Source organism: Pecten maximus, chromosome 13, assembly GCF_902652985.1.
Source record: "Pecten maximus chromosome 13, xPecMax1.1, whole genome shotgun sequence".
In the NCBI taxonomy this organism is placed as follows: Eukaryota; Metazoa; Mollusca; class Bivalvia; order Pectinida; family Pectinidae; genus Pecten; species Pecten maximus.
Window position 1 is genome coordinate 186,153 of NC_047027.1, and position 17,377 is coordinate 203,529.

The 17,377-nt window shown below is 36.2% G+C and overlaps 2 protein-coding genes across 4 annotated transcripts in view; one reads left to right on the forward strand and one right to left on the reverse strand.

Moving 5' to 3' along the window:
* Positions 1-272: 272 nt before the first annotated feature.
* Positions 273-17,377, forward strand: part of LOC117341055 (sodium/potassium-transporting ATPase subunit alpha-like) — a 31,845-nt gene continuing 14,740 nt past the window's right edge. The window contains exons 1-10 of one of the 2 annotated variants that reach the window (XM_033902877.1): positions 273-393; positions 5,010-5,183; positions 5,330-5,533; positions 5,680-5,793; positions 10,014-10,148; positions 10,590-10,707; positions 11,062-11,330; positions 11,708-11,906; positions 15,096-15,207; positions 15,434-15,566. In XM_033902877.1, the coding sequence (XP_033758768.1) occupies positions 361-393; positions 5,010-5,183; positions 5,330-5,533; positions 5,680-5,793; positions 10,014-10,148; positions 10,590-10,707; positions 11,062-11,330; positions 11,708-11,906; positions 15,096-15,207; positions 15,434-15,566 (1,491 nt within the window). In that variant the 5' untranslated portion in view covers positions 273-360. The remainder of the gene's footprint in view (positions 394-5,009; positions 5,184-5,329; positions 5,534-5,679; positions 5,794-10,013; positions 10,149-10,589; positions 10,708-11,061; positions 11,331-11,707; positions 11,907-15,095; positions 15,208-15,433; positions 15,567-17,377) is intronic. The other variant, XM_033902878.1, reaches the window with a different exon arrangement.
* On the reverse strand, positions 2,396-3,728 carry LOC117341056. 2 transcript variants are annotated; one of them, XM_033902879.1, is made up of 3 exons: positions 3,222-3,728; positions 2,925-3,034; positions 2,396-2,731 (listed from the first exon to the last, which is right to left on the reverse strand). In XM_033902879.1, the coding sequence occupies exons 1-3, from the start codon at positions 3,286-3,288 to the stop codon at positions 2,417-2,419; spliced, it is 492 nt and encodes a 163-aa protein (XP_033758770.1). In that variant the 5' UTR covers positions 3,289-3,728; the 3' UTR covers positions 2,396-2,416. The 2 variants fall into 2 exon arrangements, with proteins under 2 accessions (XP_033758770.1, XP_033758771.1); XM_033902880.1 differs by having other exon boundaries at positions 3,218-3,728.

Genomic DNA, 17,377 nt, shown 5'->3' on the forward strand with positions numbered 1-17,377 from the left:
CTGTTGCATTAATTGCACCTCACAACCTCAGTCACTCACATCATATCGGTATTAAAACACAAGGTGACATTCACAGTGCTGCCGTTGGGCGTTGCCTTAAGGTCGCCGCCATTTTTAGGTCACGTGACTTCTATTGCGAAATATAAAGAACTGTTAACATATTACACGAAGAAAATAATATTTTATTGTCGAATCTATATTTTCTGTAGACTTTAAAAGGTTGTGATGTGTTATTTTTAATTTTAATCGTGTACATATCTTTATGAATAATACATTCCTTATTTTAGAGTGACGTAATTTGCTAGAATACATTTCATTGGTCGACTACAGAGCCCCCTTTCTGTGACCGACAGGAGAGAGATGGCGTCGTCCAAGGTGAAAGCTTCACAACAGGTATGTTTCCTAGAATTTTGGAAATTTGCACCGATATTTTCAGTAATATCGAACTCAAATTTATATATTTACTGCCATTTATAGCAGGTTTTAGTTATTCGACGTATATTTTTGGATTAACATTGTTTTTTCGTGTTTCTTTATACTTTTAACGACAGCGCCGTCTATTGCCAATGGGAAATATATTTTTCTTGTGCTATTTAGATGTCTCCCTGACTACTCTGGGGTTTTATTGCTTTTAAATATGCAGTAATTATATATCGAAATATCTGATAATGTTGTAATTTGATCGGGAGATTGTAGTACAGAAAATAATTGAAAAGACCGACGGTAATCTAGCCTCATGAATATTCATCGATCAGCCGGTCCGAGTTTTCCACATGTGAATCTGTAGGCCTAATCGTCTGTTTAAATAGATTGTTCACCAGTTTAGAGATATTAAGTATCTTTATTTTGATATGTTAAACTAAATGCACATAGCAATGTATTTCTACGATGTTTGTTTAACCGGCTTCTGCACATAAATTCGTACAGAGGTCATATCTAGAGGTCGCATGGAAAGCTGGGGAATGGCGATGGCTTCGCTCAACAGAGCGTGAAGCTGTCCTCGTCATCGTAGCCTACTTTTCGTATTAAATTAGTTGTTTTGGTCGGGTGGACATGTACCATTATTTTCGTTTGAGTTAAGTAATCGCTGTACATTTGACTGATTGTACACGGGGATTTATTAAACAGCGTGTATTTCACAACACATATACTGCACGGTATTTCTTAATATTAATACTACATTAGGTAAAAAAAAAAAAAATTAAAATCCGCCTAATCTAATTCTGCTCTATAATCGTAACTTTTTTTCACATTTTTAAAAGAATTTTCCAGAAAATGTTTGTACGCTGAAAGGTAGTTATCAAATGTTGATTTTCAGTTCATTTTCATAATAACTCCCTCTCATTTAGTTGCTGTTTACATGAGATGGGCAATCATAGAAATTTAGAATTGATTAAAAAAGAATATCTGGTTGTTTCAAATGTATTAATGTGGATCATGAGACTTGTACTCCCCATATTACGCCAGTTTAAATATATTATATATTAAAAATATTATTAAATTTAGGCCAATTAGTTGATATATGAATAAATGACTGGTGTTGATTAGTAATTGGCAAAAAACTTTTGCATGAAAAATAAAAAGCTGACAAAAGTTTGGTCTGAATGGCAAGGGATGTGCACATGTAACTGGGTAAAGGTTGTCTGTCGAGACACACCTGGAATAAGTCTACATGGGTTAGCCACACGCTTACCTATGTATGGTTAACTTACACACCTTTTTTGTGTGTAATGTAAAACTAAACAATTCAAACAGCTTATAAATATCTAAAATGTTGTTTTTTTGTGAAACCGTTACAATAATATCATTGTATTAATTAGTATTTTTCTGTGCCATGTGAAAAAGCTCAATCACATCAAGACTATTTTGTGGAGGGGTTCATCATAATACATCGATTACAAACCGTTTGGTTATTTCTCAAATCTTACTGGCACAAGTGTACTGAAGCACCTTAAAGAATAATTATCATTTTGACTTGAATGTAACTTGTTTTTTAACCTTGAATCAGCTTTAGTTACAAATTGATTTTACATTACAGTTCATCTCTACTTTTACCTGATCTAGCCATGTGTATTGTAATTTGGATTTTATCTTAAGTCCATAATGGAATGGATTGGTCTAGAATTGGTGAATAAACCCAATTACTAGAATGCTAAACATAATAATGAAAAAAAAAACTCACTAGTTACTGGTAACCCAGATCTACACAGTGTCCGAAAGTAACTCTGAATTCTCCATAGACAATAGGTCTACAGAAAACTGAAATTCCATAGCCCAAGTAATTTTTCCATAGACCCATTTTTTACAACATGCTTTTTAGTAGCAGAGTGATAGTCGTTAAACTTATTGTGAAATAAGTGCAATGTCGTTAATGAAATAAAAAAATGAGAATCAATTGTAATTGTTAATAAGATTTTTATTTGCGATTGTTAATCAGTTCTTTTTTAAATTTTATTTCTTTGACCGTTTCGTGCTCAAGCTCAACCGCAGCCGCTTCCTTTAACACTTTGGTGAATGTGTCACCCATATTATCAAAGCCTGGCTCAAAATCCCCCTCAACATCTGAATCAACATCCTCTGAATCGGACTCCATCTGATGATCTATTTCAGCTTCTGCTTGTCCATCTCCTTCTATCACAGCTTCACCCTCTATTTCCTTTGAAGTTGATGCTGCCTTTAGTGCAGACCTCTCAAATTCTGGTCTCCTCATCCCTCCAGATGGTGTTTTCATCTGTTTAATGCAAACTTGCAGTGTTGGTTAAAATAATATTAATTAGTTAATAATAAGCCTTCTGAAGTTATCTTGAGAGGCTGATATGAACTAGTATGCTATAATGCACTATGCATAATTAATGTTATTGTTTTAAAGGACTTTGAAACACTTTCAATTGAAGTGACTTTAAACTAAAAGGTATTAAACTAACCAAAAACCTGTTAATGGCATCTTCTGGGTCAAATTGTTCAACAGAAGAAGTGAGCGACTTTACGATCATTACGTCAGTCATTGCCTCAATGGTAAGTCTGCACCTTTTGTCTAACAGATAAATGATAGGATAAATAATACAATTACATGAATCACAGAGTATGTAGACATTTCTCAAATTCTGACAAGAAACTCCAAATCATGGTTTAATATTCATTCATCAGATAATAATCAAATTAAAGCATAAAATATCTACAAGAAATAATCAAGTTCAAAATCAAATCACAACAGTACCTACATTTCATCACGTTGTCCTCGACCTCGTAACATAACCAGTCTCTTCCAACAGAACAAGCCAGTGGCATTGAAAAGTCCTTTCTCTGGTGTTGTCGTCATATGCCTTTCGTTTAGCATGTAACTGTGTCGCCGAGGAATAAGCAGAGGAATGTTTTCGCTTCGTATTTGGTTTAGCACCTTCATAATACTTTAACATGTGCGCCATGTTGTTTTGAATAACTGCGTCATGCAAACGCTTGCATCGTTCGGTGTCAAATCACTCAGACGCTTGAAGCAAATACACCCTGCTGACGCGCTTTTCTCGGAAGATTTACTTTTATTTTGAGCTCATTTATTACTGGATCATTAGTCAAAAGACAAGGAAAGATTTTGTTATCATGTGTCATGAGGAAAATTTAATATCAAGACTGAAAAATTGCATAGCCAATCGGTCCAACACAATGAATTTTTACATAGACCGATCAGATTTTCTGTGGCCTCGGGCCATCGGACCACCTTTACTTTCGAACACTGTCTACACTGGAGAAAAATGTCAATGTTAAAAAATCTATTTGTCAAACTCTAGTTGTTTGTGTTTATCCTAAACTTTATATGGCAGCTTTAAGTTGTTGTTCATATCAATGTTGCTTCCTATATTGTAATGGTGTAATATTATAAAGAAAGCTAATTCCCTTATGTAAATGTGGGGGGGGGGGGGGGGGGGGGGTCACCTCTAATATAGTATGGGTGTCAAATCACTAAGGTGAAGGATTGCGGGTATTTTATTCACACTTAAGATTTCATTTTCATTTTAAAGACAAAAATGCTAGTTTTTCATATGGAATTCAATTTTTATTTTGTTGTGCAGTATGTCGAGGGTTAATCTAGGATTTGGGGAATACTACACATTATGAAATTTAGGGGAAATGAATGGCATCAATGTATTGAATTATTCTATGAATTTCAACATTTTACAGCTATTCTTTGCTATAATTTTTACATATTTCATCAAAATTTGGGGGATTTGCCCTGTTATGGAGAATTTTCCCGATTGATGGGATTTTTTATGGGGAATTTGTTTTTATTCAAAGGGGAAAACACCATCAATGGAGAATACTACCTAATTACGGTAGTGAAAATTGTCTAGATTTTCCTCTGTATGTTGTACCGGACCGACAACCGTGTAGTACATCAAGTCTTGTATACTGTCTGGTATAGTCAATATGTGATTAAATGGTATTGAATAGTTCATAGATCGTCATGTAAAATAAGATCATCTAGTTCTGTGAAGTATTGAATAGTTCATAGATCGTCATGTAAAATAAGATCATCTAGTTCTGTGAAGTATTGAATAGTTCATAGATCGTCATGTAAAATAAGATCATCTAGTTCTGTGAAGTATAATCTTAGATCATTCGTTTCTGTATTTGAAATTGTCACTTCAGGCCTTTTTTTCACTGATTAGGGAGGTGGCCTTTTTGCCTCATTTTGGGAAGAAAATTGATGAATTCTCAGGAAATTTTCAGGATTAAACAACAAATTTTGGGAATTTGGTTAAAATATGAAATAATTTCAATTTATTTATCGTCCCCTTAAAACCCTCAGAAAAAGTGTGAAAATCTAAAATTCAGAGTTCAGAACTTAGATTTGATGTCCTCACATAATAAATAACAAATTTGAATATTATTGGAATTTTGATGATGGCATTGAGAAAGATAAACAATGTGAATTGGTCTAAATAAGGACAAATAAACCAGTCTTTTTGTGTATAATATAGATAGATCTATAACTTTTTGTTTTGTTTTTTCAGCCTCGGGCTGATAGCTACCGAGTAGCTATTACACCAGGTGGCGAAGATGTCAAGAAAAGCAAGAAGAAGAAGAAGAAGGAGAACTTGGACGAGCTCAAACAGGAGCTGGAAATGGACGAGCACAAGATCCCCATTGAAGAGCTGTACGAAAGGCTTGGCACAGATCCAACCAATGTAAGGATTCGGATTAAAGAAATTATCAAAAACTGTTATTCAAATTATTTTTTGTCTTTCTTTTTACTGTCAAAAGTATTCTCATAAAAAGAAAATCATCGCTAATTTTTTGAAGCCATACTGAATGATGTTGTTTTTATCTGAAGGGTTTGAGCATTGAGCGAGCTGCTCAGATTCTGGCCAGAGATGGTCCCAATGAGCTGACACCACCTCCTACTACTCCCGAATGGGTGAAGTTCTGTAAACAGTTGTTCGGCGGTTTCTCTATGCTTCTGTGGATTGGAGCTATCCTCTGTTTCATCGCCTATTCCATCCAAGCGAGTCAGTACGACGACCCACCAGGCGATAACGTACGTATAAAACATTCCATAAATCTGATATTGTTTTGAGGATTCTTTGTCCAAAAATGGAATTGTACGAATCATGTTTAAGAAAAATTTCAATTATAAGCTGTCCATATCATGCTGTTTAACATGTTGTAAATTCTCTGTTGTAGTTGTACCTTGGAATTGTGTTGACCGGTGTTGTGGTTGTTACTGGATGTTTCTCATACTACCAAGAAGCCAAGAGTTCCAAGATTATGGATTCCTTTAAGAGCATGGTCCCTCAGGTACAGTATAAACATTGTAAAGTATGGGAGATATTAAAATGCTGAGTGATGTATGAAAAGTATTGTAAAATTCTGTTGACTTACTGGCTAGGTAAGATTCTGTTGACTTACTGGCTAGGTAAGATTCTGTTGACTTACTGACTAGGTAAGACTTACTGGCTAGGTAAGATTCTGTTGACTTACTGGCTAGGTAAGATTCTGTTGACTTACTGGCTAGGTAAGATTCTGTTGACTTACTGGCTAGGTAAGACTTACTGACTAGGTAAGACTTACTGACTAGGTAAGACTTACTGACTAGGTAAGATTCTGTTGACTTACTGGCTAGGTAAGATTCTGTTGACTTACTGACTAGGTAAGATTCTGTTGACTTACTGGCTAGGTAAGATTCTGTTGACTTACTGGCTAGGTAAGATTCTGTTGACTTACTGACTAGGTAAGATTCTGTTGACTTACTGACTAGGTAAGATTCTGTTGACTTACTGGCTAGGTAAGATTCTGTTGACTTACTGGCTAGGTAAGATTCTGTTGACTTACTGGCTAGGTAAGACTTACTGGCTAGGTAAGATTCTGTTGACTTACTGACTAGGTAAGACTTACTGACTAGGTAAGATTCTGTTGACTTACTGACTAGGTAAGATTCTGTTGACTTACTGACTAGGTAAGATTCTGTTGACTTACTGACTAGGTAAGATTCTGTTGACTTACTGGCTAGGTAAGATTCTGTTGACTTACTGGCTAGGTAAGATTCTGTTGACTTACTGACTAGGTAAGACTTACTGACTAGGTAAGATTCTGTTGACTTACTGACTAGGTAAGACTTACTGACTAGGTAAGACTTACTGGCTAGGTAAGATTCTGTTGACTTACTGACTAGGTAAGATTCTGTTGACTTACTGACTAGGTAAGATTCTGTTGACTTACTGGCTAGGTAAGACTTACTGACTAGGTAAGACTTACTGACTAGGTAAGATTCTGTTGACTTACTGACTAGGTAAGATTCTGTTGACTTACTGACTAGGTAAGATTCTGTTGACTTACTGACTAGGTAAGATTCTGTTGACTTACTGGCTAGGTAAGATTCTGTTGACTTACTGGCTAGGTAAGATTCTGTTGACTTACTGGCTAGGTAAGATTCTGTTGACTTACTGACTAGGTAAGATTCTGTTGACTTACTGGCTAGGTAAGACTTACTGACTAGGTAAGATTCTGTTGACTTACTGACTAGGTAAGATTCTGTTGACTTACTGACTAGGTAAGATTCTGTTGACTTACTGACTAGGTAAGATTCTGTTGACTTACTGGCTAGGTAAGACTTACTGACTAGGTAAGATTCTGTTGACTTACTGACTAGGTAAGATTCTGTTGACTTACTGACTAGGTAAGATTCTGTTGACTTACTGGCTAGGTAAGATTCTGTTGACTTACTGACTAGGTAAGATTCTGTTGACTTACTGGCTAGGTAAAATTCTGTTGACTTACTGGCTAGGTAAGATTCTGTTGACTTACTGGCTAGGTAAGATTCTGTTGACTTACTGGCTAGGTAAGATTCTGTTGACTTACTGGCTAGGTAAGATTCTGTTGACTTACTGGCTAGGTAAGATTCTGTTGACTTACTGACTAGGTAAGATTCTGTTGACTTACTGACTAGGTAAGATTCTGTTGACTTACTGACTAGGTAAGACTTACTGACTAGGTAAGATTCTGTTGACTTACTGGCTAGGTAAGATTCTGTTGACTTACTGACTAGGTAAGACTTACTGACTAGGTAAGATTCTGTTGACTTACTGGCTAGGTAAGATTCTGTTGACTTACTGACTAGGTAAGATTCTGTTGACTTACTGACTAGGTAAGATTCTGTTGACTTACTGACTAGGTAAGACTTACTGACTAGGTAAGATTCTGTTGACTTACTGACTAGGTAAGATTCTGTTGACTTACTGGCTAGGTAAGATTCTGTTGACTTACTGACTAGGTAAGATTCTGTTGACTTACTGGCTAGGTAAGATTCTGTTGACTTACTGGCTAGGTAAGATTCTGTTGACTTACTGACTAGGTAAGACTTACTGACTAGGTAAGATTCTGTTGACTTACTGACTAGGTAAGATTCTGTTGACTTACTGGCTAGGTAAGATTCTGTTGACTTACTGGCTAGGTAAGATTCTGTTGACTTACTGGCTAGGTAAGATTCTGTTGACTTACTGGCTAGGTAAGATTCTGTTGACTTACTGACTAGGTAAGATTCTGTTGACTTACTGGCTAGGTAAGATTCTGTTGACTTACTGACTAGGTAAGACTTACTGACTAGGTAAGATTCTGTTGACTTACTGGCTAGGTAGATTCTGTTGACTTACTGACTAGGTAAGATTCTGTTGACTTACTGGCTAGGTAAGACTTACTGACTAGGGTAAGATTCTGTTGACTTACTGGCTAGGTAAGATTCTGTTGACTTACTGGCTAGGTAAGATTCTGTTGACTTACTGGCTAGGTAAGATTCTGTTGACTTACTGACTAGGTAAGATTCTGTTGACTTACTGGCTAGGTAAGACTTACTGACTAGGTAAGATTCTGTTGACTTACTGCTAGGTAAGGACTTACTGTATTGTTGCTAGGCTAGGTAAGATTTTCTGCTAAACTGGCTAGGTAGATTAGTGAGACTTACTGGCTAGGTAAGATTCTGTTGACTTACTGACTAGGTAAGATTCTGTTGACTTACTGCTAGGTAAGATTCTGTTGACTACTGGCTAGGTAAATCTGTTGACTTACTGGTGTAAGATTCTGTTGACTTACTGACTAGGTAAGACTTACTGACTAGGTAAGATTCTGGTGATCTTACTGCAGTAAGACTTCTGGCTAGGTAAGATTCTGTTGACTTACTGGCTAGGTAAGATTCTGTTGACTTACTGGCTAGGTAAGATTCTGTTGACTTACTGGCTAGGTAAGATTCTGTTGACTTACTGGCTAGGTAAGATTCTGTTGACTTACTGACTAGGTAAGATTCTGTTGACTTACTGGCTAGGTAAGACTTACTGACTAGGTAAGACTTACTGACTAGGTAAGATTCTGTTGACTTACTGGCTAGGTAAGACTTACTGGCTAGGTAAGACTCTGGTGACTTACTGCTAGGTAAGATTCTGTTGACTTACTGACTAGGTAAGATCTTTACTTACTGCTAGGTAAGATTCTGTTGACTTACTGGCTAGGTAAGATTCTGTTGACTTACTGGACTAGGTAAGATTCTGTTGACTTACTGACTAGGTAGACTTACTGACTAGGTAAGATTCTGTTGACTTACTGGGCTAGGTAAGATTCTGTTGACTTACTGGCTAGGTAAGATTCTGTTGACTTACTGACTAGGTAAGACTTACTGACTAGGTAAGATTCTGTTGACTTACTGGCTAGGTAAGATTCTGTTGACTTAATGACTAGGTAAGATTCTGTTGACTTACTGGCTAGGTAAGATTCTGTTGACTTACTGGCTAGGTAAGACTTACTGACTAGGTAAGACTTACTGACTAGGTAAGATTCTGTTGACTTACTGACTAGGTAAGATTCTGTTGACTTACTGACTAGGTAAGATTCTGTTGACTTACTGGCTAGGTAAGATTCTGTTGACTTACTGGCTAGGTAAGATTCTGTTGACTTACTGACTAGGTAAGACTTACTGACTAGGTAAGATTCTGTTGACTTACTGGCTAGGTAAGACTTACTGGCTAGGTAAGATTCTGTTGACTTACTGACTAGGTAAGACTTACTGGCTAGGTAAGATTCTGTTGACTTACTGACTAGGTAAGATTCTGTTGACTTACTGGCTAGGTAAGATTCTGTTGACTTACTGGCTAGGTAAGATTCTGTTGACTTACTGGCTAGGTAAGATTCTGTTGACTTACTGACTAGGTAAGATTCTGTTGACTTACTGACTAGGTAAGATTCTGTTGACTTACTGACTAGGTAAGATTCTGTTGACTTACTGGCTAGGTAAGATTCTGTTGACTTACTGGCTAGGTAAGACTTACTGACTAGGTAAGATTCTGTTGACTTACTGGCTAGGTAAGATTCGAGAGAATTGTTATGTAATTGGTAAATATCTCGTGGGATATATTCATATTAATGCTCGATTACATGTTTTGTAATTCATCACCAGCTAGTGACATTGTCTGTAATTCTTGTTTCAGTTTTGTCTGTAATTCTTGTTTCAGTTTTGTCTGTAATTCTTGTTTCAGTTTGCCCTTGTGACACGAGGTGGAACTAAAGTAGACATGAAAGCTGAAAACCTCGTAGTTGGTGATATTCTTGATGTGAAATTTGGAGATCGAGTCCCAGCAGATATTCGTCTTATCACAGCCCAGGGCTTCAAGGTATTTCTACTGTCATCACTGCTGTCATACTCCTATTAAATGTAACAGATTAGACACCTTAATCCCGCTGTATTGTTTGTTAAACAGAAGATAAGTAGCCGGGAGTCCTGCTGGATGTTTTCATTATAAAACCCAACTCGTTTGGAGGATCTGACACCTGCAGAATTGGGGGTGGGGTTGGTTGGTGGGCAGTTTGATTGGTGTTTTTGAATGTATACAGAACACAAATGATGTGGAGCCCAACAGTGGGATGTTAGCTGTTGTTTTGTGATGTACTCACTTCACTGATAACTGGATAACAAAGGATCAGTCTAATACAAGTGATGACCAATTTTCTAACTAATTGTAAGAACTTGAAAATTTATATTTCTACTTTGGAATGTTTGCCTGACATACTGTTTAGGTTTTCAGTAGCTATTAAATGCCCATTTTTGTTTCAAGGTGGATAACTCTTCCCTGACTGGAGAATCTGAACCATGTTCTCGTTCATCTGACTTCACTAATGAAAATCCTCTGGAAACAAGGAATTTGGCTTTCTTCTCCACAAACGCTGTTGAAGGTAAGTGTTATGTCAAGGACTTGTGGAAGTTGTTACTGTTATAAACAAGGATGTCGGTACTGTTATTGGTGACTTATGATATTACAGACTTATGATATTACAGACTTATGATATTACAGACTTATGATATTACAGATATTACAGACTTATGATATTACAGACTTATGATATTACAGACTTATGATATTACAGATATTACAGACTTATGATATTACAGACTTATGATATTACAGACTTATGATATTACAGATATTACAGACTTATGATATTACAGACTTATGATATTACAGACTTATGATATTATAGACTTATGATATTACAGAAGATTAAGTTACAACTGTTTTTCCTGGTAAGGTACATGTCGTGGAGTGGTTGTGAAGACTGGAGATAAGACTGTGATGGGACGTATTGCCAACCTTGCGTCAGGTCTCGAGGTCGGAGAGACTCCCATTGCTAAGGAGATTGCCCATTTCATCCATCTCATTACCGGAGTGGCTGTGTTCCTTGGAGTTTCATTCTTCATCATTGCTTTCATCCTTGGATACTTCTGGCTTGATGCTGTCATCTTCTTGATTGGTATCATCGTTGCTAACGTACCAGAAGGTCTGCTGGCTACTGTCACTGTAAGTAGTTCTCCGTGTCACAAATTGTTACAGTCTTGAACAGATAGAATCAAGGATAAAGAGTTTGAAAAATATATGAAATTTTAAAGTAATGATAATGCTCTTTCTGAAGATTCTCCTCAAACTGTCGGTAAAAATAAGGGTAAAAAAATCTGCAAATCTTGCTCCCAAGTTACAACTAGATTTAACAGTTTTCCAAATTTATAGTTTTCACATCTCGTTCTTAACATTTCCCTAGGTATAATATCAAGATACAGACTTTACATATCTACAGGAAGATAAAGCTTTTTCACTTGATATATTTTGGCTTATCAGTAAATCACTGCAGCATGTCAATGTTAGGACAATACGTTATAACACAAGATGTCTGTCTTCAGGTATGTCTGACCCTGACCGCCAAACGTATGGCTTCCAAGAACTGTCTTGTGAAGAACTTGGAGGCTGTCGAGACCCTGGGATCCACCTCAACAATCTGCTCCGACAAGACTGGAACTCTGACCCAGAACAGAATGACCGTGGCCCACATGTGGTTTGATGGACACATCGTAGAGGCGGATACTAGTGATGACCAGTCTAGTGAGTATCGGTCACCTCCCATAGTCTAATCTTAAAATGTGGTCTTATGTGGCGAGATATTTTGATTTGTAGAAATAAATGGGATACCAAGATTTCCAAGGTTAATGAACATATAGGGTCGCTTTAGTAAGTTAGCAACACAGTAAGGAGAAAAAGTAGCAGTTTGTGAACATTACTATTTTGTCATTAATGCTGTTTGTTATTTTGATTAACAGGTTCTGTTTGTAAATTGATATAATGTTCTCAATTAGACACAGCTATCACCATGATAACTCTGTACACGTGTAAAAACCTACATTTTCTGACCACTAGAGATTTTCTGAGTACACATGTAAAAATGTCGTATATTTTCTGAGTACACATGTAAAAATGTCGTATATTTCCTGACCACTAGAGATTTTCTGTGTACACATGTAAAAATGTCGTATATTTTCTGACCACTAGAGATTTTCTGAGTACACGTGTAAAAATGTCGTATATTTTCTGACCACTAGAGACCACTCTCAGGAATAAAGCTGGTAAACTATCAATAAACACCGGCACCAAACATCACACAATGATATAGTTGTATTGAACAAAATGTGACATTGAATAGCATGATTTGTCTCCCCTGGCAGGGATCAATCTAAAACAATGGCTCAGTTTGTAGATAAATTCATTTGGATATTCTTGAGAAGATGAATTAATTCTATATAACATTTTGTCCTCTGTCCAGAGATAATCAGCTGAGCTCTGAGTCTGAAATAATTACAAGTTTGATCCCTGCCTAACAATATTTGAGGATACCCTCCCCAGCACAGTTGTGTACAGTTATACACCTGTATTAGTGGAGCATGTTTGTCTCGTGTTGTTATGTGCTGTTGTATACAGGTGTTTTATGACTAATTTCTGAATCTGGAACTGTGTGGAAATTTAAACAAAGTTCTGGAAAAAATACTTTGTCTTTTGAGCCGTTCATGTTACAATTGTGTCTGAAAACATTATTTATGAAATATTGTATTAAATACTTCGCTTAAACTATCAAATTCAAAGTAAACAGATCTGTCTAAAGGTTGAACAACAGGAATTTGGTCTGAAAACAAAAGCTCCCTTATACACCAGCATGTTAATACACATATATACATTTATAATGTGTGGACATATAATGACCGACGTAATCTATAATGACCGACATAATCTATAATGTGTGGACCTATAATGACCGACGTAATCTATGATGTGTGGACCTATAATGACCGACGTAATCTATAATGACCGACGTAATCTATAATGACCGACGTAGTCTATGATGTGTGGACCTATAATGACCGACGTAATCTATAATGACCGACGTAGTCTATGATGTGTGGACCTATAATGACCAACGTAATCTATGATGTGTGGACCTATAATGACCGACGTAATCTATGATGTGTGGACCTATAATGACCGACGTAATCTATAATGACCGACGTAATCTATAATGACCGACGTAATCTATGATGTGTGGACCTGTAATGACCGACGTAATCTATAATGACCGACGTAGTCTATGATGTGTGGACCTATAATGACCAACGTAATCTATGATGTGTGGACCTATAATGACCGACGTAATCTATGATGTGTGGACCTATAATGACCGACGTAATCTATGATGTGTGGACCTATAATGACCGACGTAATCTATAATGTGTGGAACTATAATGACCGACGTAATCTATAATGTGTGGACCTATAATGACCGACGTAATCTATAATGACCGACGTAATCTATAATGTGTGGAACTATAATGACCGACGTAATCTATAATGTGTGGACCTGTAATGACCGACGTAATCTATAATGACCGACGTAATCTATAATGTGTGGACCTATAATGACCAACGTAATCTATAATGTGTGGACCTGTAATGACCGACGTAATCTATAATGACCGACGTAATCTATAATGTGTGGACCTATAATGACCGACGTAATCTATAATGTTTGGACCTATAATGACCGACGTAATCTATGATGTGTGGACCTATAATGACCGACGTAATCTATAATGTGTGGACCTATAATGACCGACGTAATCTATAATGACCGACGTAATCTATAATGTGTGGACCTATAATGACCGACGTAATCTATGATGTGTGGACCTATAATGACCGACGTAATCTATAATGTGTGGAACTATAATGACCGACGTAATCTATGATGTGTGGACCTATAATGACCGACGTAATCTATAATGTGTGGAACTATAATGACCGACGTAATCTATAATGACCGACGTAATCTATAATGTGTGGAACTATAATGACCGACGTAATCTATAATGACCGACGTAATCTATAATGACCGACGTAATCTATAATGTTTGGACCTATAATGACCGACGTAATCTATGATGTGTGGACCTATAATGACCGACGTAATCTATAATGTGTGGAACTATAATGACCGACGTAATCTATAATGACCGACGTAATCTATAATGACCGACGTAATCTATAATGACCGACGTAATCTATAATGTGTGGACCTATAATGACCGACGTAATCTATAATGACCGACGTAATCTATTTCCATCAAGCATTATATTTTAAGATTATCAGAGATGAATAAGTAAGATGTGTTTAGATTATTAGCTTGGAGAAAGTTTATTTGTAACTTTAAGATATTATGAGAAATGAAAAAGTGCCATATTTTGGTTATGTTTTCCAGATTCAAGGATTATCACAGAATAAGAAACTTATTACAATATATAAAGTATTGATTCTGAAAAGTTTTGTTAAAATAAAAAGTACTGTGTTTTCTGGAGACATGTGTATGGATGTTTGAGGTTTTCTGGAGACACGTGTATGGATGTTTGAGGTTTTCTGGAGACACGTGTATGGATGTTTGAGGTTTTCTGGAGACACGTGTATGGATGTTTGAGGTTTTCTGGAGACACGTGTATGGATGTTTGAGGTTTTCTGGAGACACGTGTATGGATGTTTGAGAGTTTCTGGAGACACGTGTATGGATGTTTGAGGTTTTCTGGAGACGTGTGTATGGATGTTTGAGGTTTTCTGGAGACACGTGTATGGATGTTTGAGGTTTTCTGGAGACACGTGTATGGATGTTTGAGGTTTTCTGGAGACGTGTGTATGGATGTTTGAGGTTTTCTAGAGACATGTATAGATGTTTGAGAATGATTTTTTTATCATTATAGATGCGACATATGGCTCTGGAGATGACACCTGGATGTCCCTAGCACGTGTATCTATGTTGTGTAACAGGGCCGAGTTTAAATCTGGCCAAGAAAATGTTCCTGTACTGAAGAGGTAGGCTGTTTAGGTTTATATTACATCTAGTCTGTCTATTTGTTAGTATGGATTTCACTGAGGAACATTATCTTTGTTGCATTTTATTTAATTTAATGAATATTTAATTAAATGGTTTTATTGGATCAACCATCAGCTATTTATTTGCTCGAGAGGTTTTGTTTGGGAAAAATGAGATTTATAAATGTAAGATTTTACAATTTGGATTATAACAATTTTTTTCCAGAGAATGTAACGGTGATGCTTCCGAGTCTGCCCTGCTCAAATGTGTGGAACTGTCTATTGGGGATGTTACTGGCTTCCGTCATAGAAACAAGAAGATTTGTGAAATTCCCTTCAACTCCTCCAACAAATACCAGGTAAGTCAGCTGTTGTCCTTCAATACACCAGTTAACATCAGTTAACATCAGTAAACATCAGTAAACATCAGTAAACACAGTAACTCAGTAAATCAGTAAATCAGTACATTTAAATCAGTAAACATATCAGTTACATCATAACATAGTAACATCAGTACCATTAACATCAGTTAAATCAGTTAAACACAGTAAACTCAGTAACCTGTTAACATCATACACCAGTAAACATCAGTACTAGTAAACACCAATGTTAACATCAGTAAACATCAGTTAACATCAGTAGACATAGTTAATACCTTACACCAGTAACACCAGTAAATCAGTTAACACCATTAACATCAGTATACACCTGTAAACATCAGTTAACATCGTTAACACAGTAACATCAGTAAACACCAGTAAACATCAGTAAACATCAGTTAACATCAGTTTACATCAGTAAACATCAGTAAACATCAGTTAACATCAGTTTACATCAGTAAACATCAGTTAACACCAGTAAACATCAGTTAACATCAGTTAACATCAGTTAACACCTGTAAACATCAGTAACCACCTGTAAACATCAGTAAACATCAGTAAACACCAGTTAACATCAGTAAACATCAGTTAACATCAGTAAACATCAGTTAATACCTGTAAACACCAGTTAACACCAGTTAACATCAGTAACACCAGTAAACATCAGTTTACATCAGTTTACATCAGTTAACATCAGTTTACATCAGTTAACATCAGTAAACATCAGTTAACATCAGTAAACATCAGTTAACATCAGTTTACATCAGTAAACATCAGTTAACATCAGTTTACATCAGTTAACACCAGTAACATCAGTAAACATCAGTTTACATCAGTAAACATCAGTAAACATCAGTTTTACATCAGTAAACACCAGTAACATCAGTAAACATCAGTTAACACCAGTAAACATCAGTTAACATCAGTAAACACCAGTAAACATCAGTAAACATCAGTAAACACCAGTAAACATCAGTAAACATAAGTAAACATCAGTAAACACCAGTAAACATCAGTTTACATCAGTAAACACCAGTAAACATCAGTAAACATCAGTTAACACCAGTAAACATCAGTTAACATCAGTAAACACCAGTAAACATCAGTAAACATCAGTAAACACCAGTAAACATCAGTAAACATAAGTAAACATCAGTAAACACCAGTAAACATCAGTAGACATCAGTAAACATCAGTTAACATCAGTAAACATCAGTTAACATCAGTAAACATCAGTTAACACCAGTAAACACCAGTAAACACCAGTAAACACCAGTAAACATCAGTAAACACCAGTAAACACCAGTTAACACCAGTAAACATAAGTAAACACCAGTAAACATCAGTAAACATCAGTAAACACCAGTTAACATCAGTAAACATCAGTAAACACCAGTAAACACCTGTAAACATCAGTAAACATCAGTAAACATCAGTTAACACCAGTAAACATCAGTAAACACCAGTAAACATCAGTAAACACCAGTAAACACCAGTTAACACCAGTAAACATAAGTAAACACCAGTAAACATCAGTAGACATCAGTAAACATCAGTTAACATCAGTAAACATCAGTTAACATCAGTAAACATCAGTTAACACCAGTAAACACCAGTAAACACCAGTAAACACCAGTAAACATCAGTAAACACCAGTAAACACCAGTTAACACCAGTAAACATAAGTAAACACCAGTAAACATCAGTAAACATCAGTAAACACCAGTTAACATCAGTAAACATCAGTAAACACCAGTAAACATCAGTAAACATCAGTAAACATCAGTTAA

What these genes read in the sequence shown, in the direction of transcription:
- LOC117341056 (XM_033902879.1), bottom strand. Translation starts at nt 3,288, where the DNA reads ATGCCACTGGCTTGTTCTGTTGGAAGAGACTGGTTATGTTACGAGGTC. An exon ending in CGAGGACAACGTGATGAAAT is followed by an intron (nt 3,035 to 3,221) that starts GTAGGTACTGTT and finishes TTTATCTGTTAG; the next exon opens with ACAAAAGGTGCAGACTTACC. An exon ending in ATGCCATTAACAGGTTTTTG is followed by an intron (nt 2,732 to 2,924) that starts GTTAGTTTAATA and finishes TGCATTAAACAG; the next exon opens with ATGAAAACACCATCTGGAGG.